This window comes from Pygoscelis adeliae, unplaced genomic scaffold, assembly GCF_000699105.1.
Source record: "Pygoscelis adeliae isolate BGI_AS28 unplaced genomic scaffold, ASM69910v1 Scaffold582, whole genome shotgun sequence".
NCBI classification, from domain to species: domain Eukaryota; kingdom Metazoa; phylum Chordata; class Aves; order Sphenisciformes; family Spheniscidae; genus Pygoscelis; species Pygoscelis adeliae.
The window spans coordinates 426431-435267 of NW_008824281.1; the positions used below are offsets into that span (position 1 = coordinate 426431).

The 8837-nt window shown below is 41.7% G+C and overlaps 2 protein-coding genes across 2 annotated transcripts in view; both read left to right on the forward strand.

Moving 5' to 3' along the window:
- The first annotated feature begins 291 nt into the window (after nucleotides 1-291).
- On the forward strand, nucleotides 292-7849 carry SLC35E1 (solute carrier family 35, member E1). Its single transcript, XM_009335309.1, has 5 exons — nucleotides 292-360; nucleotides 757-894; nucleotides 1591-1716; nucleotides 2225-2470; nucleotides 2904-7849. The coding sequence occupies exons 1-5, from the start codon at nucleotides 301-303 to the stop codon at nucleotides 3135-3137; spliced, it is 804 nt and encodes a 267-aa protein (XP_009333584.1). The 5' UTR covers nucleotides 292-300; the 3' UTR covers nucleotides 3138-7849.
- CHERP (calcium homeostasis endoplasmic reticulum protein) overlaps nucleotides 7270-8837 on the forward strand; it is a 13718-nt gene continuing 12150 nt past the window's right edge. The window contains exons 1-2 of the mRNA XM_009318422.1: nucleotides 7270-7380; nucleotides 8671-8794. Coding sequence (XP_009316697.1) covers nucleotides 7270-7380; nucleotides 8671-8794 — 235 coding nt within the window. The remainder of the gene's footprint in view (nucleotides 7381-8670; nucleotides 8795-8837) is intronic.

Here is an 8837-nt window from a genome sequence, read left to right on the forward strand (position 1 = left end):
TGTGCGGGTCCCCGGTGCGTGCTTGTGCCCGGTGCGGCGACCTGAAGCCCGGCGGGCGCTCGTGCGGGCGTCCGGTGCGGCGTCCCAGAGCACCGAGAACCAGCCCGTGTTTGTACGAGGACCCGGCACGGTGACGAGGAGGGGTGACCCGGCGTGGGCTGCGGTTATGGCTTTGGTGGGACCGGACCTGAGCCCCTCCTCCATCCCCAGCGCTCACCCTCCGCCGATGGCGGTTAACGGAGTTGGCCCAAACTTCGCATCCCCACCGACATTTTCTTTCCGTTCTCAGTAAAAGCGACGATGCCAATATGGGTGGTTCTCCTGTCGCGGATCATAATGAAGGAAAAGCAGACGACGAAGGTGCGGACAGGTTTGCTGAGGTTTCTTCTCTTGGTGGTGTTTGTGGTGCGCTCCGCTGGCTGGGGTCAGGAAAGCTCAGGCTTTGGTTAGCTGGGTGAATTTTGTGATTGAAATTAGATTATGCAGATTTTACAAGTTCCTTTTCCTTTTATTGTGAACGTAAAGAAAGCGTGTCTAAACATCGAGCAAGGTGATGCTCTCTGATACGCTGGAGTTGTTCTGGTGTGTATTGTAGTAATTTAATTTCCTCAAGCTACAGCAGCATAGAAGTTGTTCCCTGGTTCTGTCGCTTTATTCTTCCTTCTCCTTCCCTCCCCAAATCAGTGGTATGTGTAAACTCAGTTGAAATGAAAATTCCTAGAAGACTTAAGCTATTCCTCTCTCTTCCTCGTTCAGGTGTACTTGTCTCTGATCCCCATAATAACCGGCGTCCTGTTGGCCACCGTCACGGAACTCTCCTTTGACATGTGGGGACTCATCAGTGCGCTTGCTGCTACTCTGTGTTTTTCACTTCAGAACATCTTCTCAAAGAAGGTAATAGTTTCGCTGTTCATAACATCGGTCAGTCGCATCATCCTTTAGCAGGACAGTGTGCGTTTCCCAGTACACATATATATTTTTTTTTTTAAAGTTGACTTTATAATCAAAGGAACCCAAAGTAGCGGTTGGCTATTTTGTACGCCTGTTCTCTACAGCTCTTCCTACCTGTTGAAGCTGTTACACTGAAAATTGGGCAGAACTCAGAGCTTATCCTGAGCCTTTTCTTTACTGCTCAGCATGGATTTTTTTTTTTTTTCTGCTGACAGTTCGATAGTGCTTGAATTTAACCATTCATTTGAAAGCTTTTAATGTATCTTGCTGTATCAAATCCTTTCTCTGTAGTGAATGAGTCAGTGTCAACACCAGGCACTCCTTGAAATCTTAGAAACAAAGTTAAAATCTACGTCTTGAATCTACTTAGCTACGAAATGATTTCTGGTTTGTACAGCATTTTAACTGTATTACTATCTTGTTAACGCTAAGAGTCACCGCTCAAGAAACCACTGTTTTTCAAATGGGCATCTGTTTTTCTTTGGTCATCCTTATAGGAAATTCACACTATAACAGTGTTTACTTATTTTCATAATTTAACTTTCATCTAAAGCTGTTATTGTTACATGGCTCCTGCATCTCCGCTGGTAACGTGGGCAGTAGCTGAAGAAAGGCTGTTTAATGATGGTTTTTTGTCAGGTGTTAAGAGATTCCCGAATACATCATCTTCGGTTGCTGAACATACTTGGGTGCCATGCTGTGTTCTTCATGATCCCAACGTGGGTTTTGGTAGATCTTTCTTCCTTCTTAGTAGAGAATGACTTGGTAAGTGTTGCATTTGGGAAACTGTTTGCTCTTAAGAAAGAAAAGAGGGAGGAAAAAAAAACCAACAAAAAAACAACCACCATACCAAAAAAGTGCACTGATGTATTTCAGTGTAGTTCCTCACCAGCATGGAAAGAACTGTTGTGAAATACCTGCAAATTGTTTCACAAAACAATATAAAAAAATAAGCGTAGTTTTTATTGTGAGAATTCATGTCAGGGTTAGGAGAGGTAGCTTATGTGACAGCGTAAGTCTCAGGAATGAGTAGCTGGAGACAGGAACAAATGCACCCAGAATGCGCGTTACTAGTACGTAGCGAGGTTTTCTCAGCGTTGGAGTTGCGTAACGTGACATACTTGGGTGCCTCTTTAGAGTGAAGTTGCAGGTGTTTCTTCCTATCAAAGGCAGGTAAGAAGTGACTCAAGTTGCATTTGTGTTTCTTTGTCTCTTACCTGAAACCTGAGATAGTTTTGTTTTTTTTTTCTTGTAATGTTTGTCTTTATAACAGAGCACGATGTCACATTGGTCCTGGACCTTGATGCTGCTTATAATCAGTGGATTCTGTAATTTTGCCCAGAATGTCATTGCCTTCAGTATTCTTAACCTGATCAGCCCGCTAAGTTACTCTGTCGCAAATGCCACAAAAAGAATCATGGTCATCACGGTGTCCCTTATAATGCTTCGCAATCCGGTTACCAGCACCAATGTCCTTGGAATGATGACAGCTATCTTAGGGGTCTTCTTATATAACAAGGTAAGGTTTTGAAACAGTCTAGTAGCTTTGAATGATTTTTGTTTGTACAACAAGTTAACAGCTAGCAGAACGAGAATGTAGAACGCGTGGCATAAAACTTCATTGCAGAGGAGGTACGTCTATCACCTCAGCGAAGTACTCGGGTGCTTGGGTCAGGGCAGCTGTTACGTCTCTAACAAACTTAAATTTTGACCTCAGTATTTTCTTGAAAAATGAAGATTGGGAAGGAACTCGCTCAAATCTCTTGAGCAAAAGAGCAGCTTACTGATTTGGCGTATGAGAGGAATGAGGTTTTTATTAGGAGTCATTAATATTTTAAGACTCTAACAGGCATAGATAGTAGTGTAATTGGAAAACTGTATGCTTTTTTCTAGCTGTATGAATATGTTAGGTGATATCTAAGAAAAACTTTCTTTCTTTCTTTCTTCCCTAGACAAAATACGATGCAAACCAAGAAGCAAAGAAGCAGCTACTTCCAGTTACGACTGGAGACCTTGTGAATTTGGACCGGCATAGAAACACTCCTGAAAAGTCTCAGAACGGACTTACGGCATTTGCACAGCATGGAGACTATCAGTATGGTCGAACCAATATCTTAACAGACCACTTCCAGTATAATCGGCAAAACTATCCAACTACCTACAACTTAAATCGTTTTGATATATAGAATCCTGGCAAACAGGTATAGACTCTGATATCAAAGTGTCCCCAACATTATCAGAAACTTTTAGTACATCCATGAATGTAAAGCCATTTTATTGTACAGTTTTTGCAGAAGGGAAGATACATGTGTAGTGAAAGCAGTACAGACCCTCAACTTCTGCTAAGCAGACCTTTAAACATGAAACAGCTAGATCTGACACTGGAACTAAATGCACAGTGTAGCTCTTGTACGGAGATTCTGGTGAAGTGCACGTACAAAACTTCAGAGTAAAATATCTGCTGTCGTTGCTCCTTTTCAGTCTGTCAACTGAGTATTCTTTTGGCAGCTAAATTCTGGCCAGTATTGTGTCTCCACGCCGGTAGCGTCACCTTTAATTTGTTCTCTGATGTTTTCTAATGATATTTGGATGAAACTTTCAGAAAGAAGTGAAACTAAGGCGTACTTCTGGTTATCAGGATTTGTCTGTCTGAGGAGGATTGACTTACGTATATCAGTTGCAGATAGGTAGACCTGAATTCATCTCGAGCAACTACGAAACTTCATGTGGGTATTAATTACTTGTGTGCCTATGCCTTCGGTTTTTGATGACAAACCAGAAGTGTTTCTGAAAGAGCAGGCAGTAGAAAGGTTGATCTCTTCAAGGAGCGTACTTCAGGCGTAGGGAAACAGAATTCTCTGAAATGACTGCTGTCCCAGTCACTGTAGATAACAAACAAACAGAGCTTGAGATCGCAATTGTTTTCTGAATAATGTAGTCCTGTAACTTCAGACATTGCTCTTCCTTGGCAATACAGAAAACACCTTCACAAATAAAGTGTTTGGAATAATACGATTTTTTTTTTTTTACTTGCTCCACACCTGTTCTTACAGAACTCCTTTGTTGCTTTAGAAATTGTAAGGTTTAAGGTGTTTTCTTCTCAGTTTTATGCATAAATTATGCTTTCTTATATGATTCATATATTATGAATGCATTAATTTGAATAATCATCATTCTTAATTGTTTCTTAAGTCTATATTTTTAGCCCCTAATTGTTTTTCTTAAGTTTCTTAATTACTGCTGTTGGAGTTGCTGTGTGCATTTAGCCTGACTTCCACTTTCTGCTGAAAAGAAGTTGAATTTGGTATCCTGCTCTGTTCCTGCAACTCCCCTAGCTCAAACAGTAAATCGTTAAGAAAAAATTATTTGGATCAGCAGTAAATAGATAACTTGTCGTTAAGAAGAACTGATTCAGTTAGTGTAAATGAACGTGCTTAATTCTAGACAAGCTGGTGGTTGTGCGTCAGATGCTGCATTTGTGCATGAAAGGAATGAAACGAGTTGAACTTGGGTTTCACTGAATCGGATTGTTATTGTTATTACTTTAGCAAAAGAAGATTTTAGGGGCCTTCTTTCCTTAACAGAAAAGCTGTTGTACAGTGAGATTTTTGATAGCATAAGTTTTATGGTTTTATTAGAGAGGTATTAGATACCAGTGAGAAAGTTTAGGGTGTGGTGCAGAACACTCCCTCCACTTATTTATTGCTTTAAAAATGACCATTTCCGTGATGTGAGATGATGATTTGGGTCCTTTCTGGATAATAAAGAATTTATTTTTAAGTGCAAATTCAACCTGATCTTATTCTTTTGGCAGACTGTGGAGGCAGTTATGTAGACAGCCTTCCACCATACAGTCCAAAAGAGGAAATGGTCCTTCTGAAACTTCAGAGATGGGTTAAATATGCTGCTAATGTTTGTGAGCGGGACTTCGTTCACTTGCCTGGAGTTGAATCTGTTCCTGCTCGCTTAGAACTTGGGCTTTTAGTTTAGAAAATCTAAATAAATTATTCCCTAACCCGGGTTAACAAAAACAAGATAATGAGGAAAGGCATTCTTTCAGATGAAATTGCTTTTGCCTCTTCCAGTATTAATTTATGCATAATTGTTTCTTTTTAATATGGGAAAGTGCAAAATGTGTATTTCTAAGGCTCACTTCCCAATATTTAAGTGCTTTTACATACATGTAAAAAGGATTGTGTGGGCTCTGGATTTGGATTAGGTGCTGGCTCTGCAAAAGACTGATTTGAGGATGAGATATTTAGGCTGAGATTTGTAAGAGGGGCTGAAGTTCTCCAGCTGTAAAGTGTTAGACTCCTGCAAATGCTTATTTGTGTTCTTTGTGCCTCAGTTTCCCATTTGGAAAATGGAGATGATTCTTCCCTACTTTGTAGGGGGGTGAAATACCAGAAGAAGGTAGCAGTGGGGGCCCCAGGGAGGTGCAGGCATACTACGAGTTCATCTCTACATCTTCTGGTATGTCTGCCGCTGTACCATCTCCGTATAACTTGAACTGTTACTTGGAATAAAGCTCTGCATACTTTATTCACGGATCGGAGGCTTTATTAAATATATTCAGATGGTTTCCTTTTAAAGAACACAACCAGACCTTTTTTGCAACTGTTTTCAGAGAAAGCTTGCGCTGCACGCTTATTGTGGCAGGTCTTTAGCTCAGCTTTTTCTGTCGAGAGTATGGTCGCAGTTGAGGGCTTTCTGTTGAAAATACCTTGTCCCAAATTGCGGTCTGGGCTTGTGGCCTCGCTGTGTCTCTGAGACAGAACTACTGTACTTGTAGAGCAAAAAGGGACTGACCCAAAATGAGGATATCATCCGTTTAGGGCCCGGAGAGTGAATCTCTTCCCTGGAGACTGCCCGACAGTGTTCCTGCTCTTCTAGTTCAGGTCTGTGGTCAACAGGGGTAATTTTGTACGGTAGAACATATAATTAAAGCGGTTAAGTGAATCGGTTACAAGAGGTGGTTTTGCTGAGCACCTGAATCCAAGTCCTTAAGCAATATTGCCCACATTCAGGTAAAGGAAGTTTCTGATACTGTTGTAATATATATTTTAATCCTGGACCGCTGTGAGATTTTGTTTGGCAAGGTGAAACATTTGTTTTAACACGGTTTGTAAATTAATGACGTGTTTAACTCTGTACATAGGTCTGTAGAAAGTATGGAAACACTGGAATAAAAAGGGCATATCTAGACAATCGTGTATAATGACCCTGTTATTAAATCAAAGTGAAGGGGGTTGGTTTGGGTTTTCTTCCTTGCAGGAAGCTTTGGGAGTGCCATACGTTAGTAGTAATGGCCACTCGTGAGAAATCGGATTAATGTTTTGCTCTATGGGTGTGACACCTTACCGGATGGTTCCGTAGGCTGAAACTACGACGATTTGGATACCGTAACGAGTGTTAGGACACTAGTCGCTGGTATTCTTAGAAATGTTTTGATTTCTGTTGTGCATTTCTAACGTACATGTAAATACATCACAAAATTGCGAAATTCTTCCTGAAACGGTCCTGGATGGTTCTAGAAACACCAGTGTGAAAGAAACCAATCTCTCCCCACTGCGTGTGGGTTTTCTGTTGATAGCTCCGTAGAGTATTTGGTGCTCTTTGAAGATCTCTTGAAAATATTTCCCTTGCAGATTCAATTTTAGTACCCAGTAGTGATTAGAGCATCTTTATCATCTGGTAAAATGCTTGTGGTTTTTTAAGTACCTGAATGCTAAATAAAATGGAGGCGATACTTAGGCTTTGTAGGTGTACAGTGATTTGTAAAAATGGTGTTGGTAATTTGGGGTCAACTCATGATGATTCCTGAAGCTCAAGACCTTTTCTTTCTAACGTGTGTTCAAACCCACATTTTTCTGATGTAGCATTTTGCAGCAGAAGGAACTTCTGCCATGTAGCTATTTGTGAAAAAGGTGCAATATAAATAAAGGGAAAGTTTTGTTTTTCTAAGGCTTCCATTTCTGAACCGTGTTGTAAGCTGATAAAAATAATTCTGGAATATCTTTGTGGTGATGGTACAGGCTGCTAAAACAAAAATTTGTTAATCCTGAGATCACGGGTGTACGATACAATCACATTATGTAGATATGCAAGTGCAAATATGCAGGTGGCAGTTACCGCCCAGCTTTTTTTTTTGTTGTTTGTTTTTTTTATGTTGATACTCTATAAATCAATGTGAATATGGGTGGTTTTACCAAAAAACCCCACACTCCTTACTGTACGAAATCTGGCACTTAAGCAAATGAACACTTTCGTATTGTTTTCCCGTTCTTATCCCAACTCTGTCGTTCTGTGAAGTTCTGGATGTCACTCAGCCGGATTGTCGGCGACGCACCCCTCCAGCCTGTCGATACTGCTGCTGAAGCCGGGATCCCTTACGGGCTGATGGGAAGAAACCACCCTGGTGACTTCCAGGTACCGGGACTCCTTCCTGTCTAAAATAAATCGGGCATTCAGATGGGTTTTGGCGGACGCCTCTGTCAGGTAACTGTAGCTTTTGGGGCACTTTGTGGATAAACCGTTGCTGCGTGCTGAGGAATGTGGCAGCCTGGACGGTGACTGCGTCGGCTCTCAACGCGCAAAGCAGTAACGTTTGTGTTGGGATGGAAGGCGGCGGCAGGAATTTTGAAAAGTTTCTTATTTTTGAGTATGAGCTAAGATTTGAACTTAATCTGGTCTTCGGGGATCTGTGCTAATTTCCAGGACTGCTGAGTGATGTAGAATTGCGATCAGTCTGTATCTGATTTTTTTTTTTTTTTGGTGTTCATTTGTTATTTGGGTACATGGAAACACACATCTTTCTGAGTTTTTATATTCTGTAGATAATATAGCGGGGTCTTTGTGATATGTCTTGTTAAGAATAAAAAGTTCTGCCTTTTTGTGAGGATGTCTGTGTTATCTGTGTGACTGGAAATCCTGTCAAGTGTAATTTAATGCCTGAAACTTAAGATAGTGATTACAGCTCCAGGTGAGCGTTAGGATACTCAGGTTTGCTTTTGGCCTCTTACGATTCCCGGATGATCGCTTGTAGATTCAATTTTCCTAAAATTTTAAGACACCAAAATTATTTGGGCCCCACTTTGAGTTTTGATGTCTAGTTCTCATATAAATGGTCCTCAAGCATTTTTGTGGGGTTTTTTGAATCGTCTAAGTAGAGGGAGTTGAGCAATTTCTGCCGTGCCCTGTACCTCTTGACAAGGGTGTGAAGCTGATCAGATCAGTACCTGGCTTTTGAGGGAATGTTTTCCTGAATCCAGCAGGTATGTGGTGTATTTTTAATCCCATTTTGAAAGGCAATGGAGTATCAGGTGCCAAAGGGAAGTTAAGGTAAGAACCAGAAACATGCATTTTCATTTTAACGGCATAAAGAAATGAAGTCACTTCAGGAAAGCAACAGTGCTTAAGTATGACTTAACACACAGATGCTGTGCAGGGACGTTTTCTCTCCTTAACAATCATATTTTAAGCTCACTTTGGTCTGTACTGAGCGTCCTCCACATCCACGATCCTTTTTACACCATGCCAATGCTCTACGTAGCTGAAGTGCCACTGCAATGGATTGTCCACTAAGATGAAACACGTTAAACGACGTGCTTTCTTTTAACGCTGTTAACTTCTGGCAACTGAACTGCAGCTTGGACGTGGTGTTTTAAAAGAAGAGGAACCAGCTGCTTCTCGAATGGGCGTGATCTGACACCTCTGCAGGTACCGGGGAGCCGAGCGGGAGAGGAGGAGGTCTCGCAGGCTGCAGCCCAGAAGCAGCTTCTTCAGGGGCCGGCGAAGGCGACGTGCGTGCAAGCCTCGGGGGACGGGCGCGTTACGGGCCGAGGTGGCTCCGGCACCACCGACAGGGCGGCCTGAGGCCCTGGCCT

What these genes read in the sequence shown, in the direction of transcription:
- SLC35E1 (XM_009335309.1), top strand. Translation starts at nt 301, where the DNA reads ATGCCAATATGGGTGGTTCTCCTGTCGCGGATCATAATGAAGGAAAAG. An exon ending in AGGAAAAGCAGACGACGAAG is followed by an intron (nt 361 to 756) that starts GTGCGGACAGGT and finishes TTCCTCGTTCAG; the next exon opens with GTGTACTTGTCTCTGATCCC. An exon ending in GGGTCTTCTTATATAACAAG is followed by an intron (nt 2,471 to 2,903) that starts GTAAGGTTTTGA and finishes TTTCTTCCCTAG; the next exon opens with ACAAAATACGATGCAAACCA.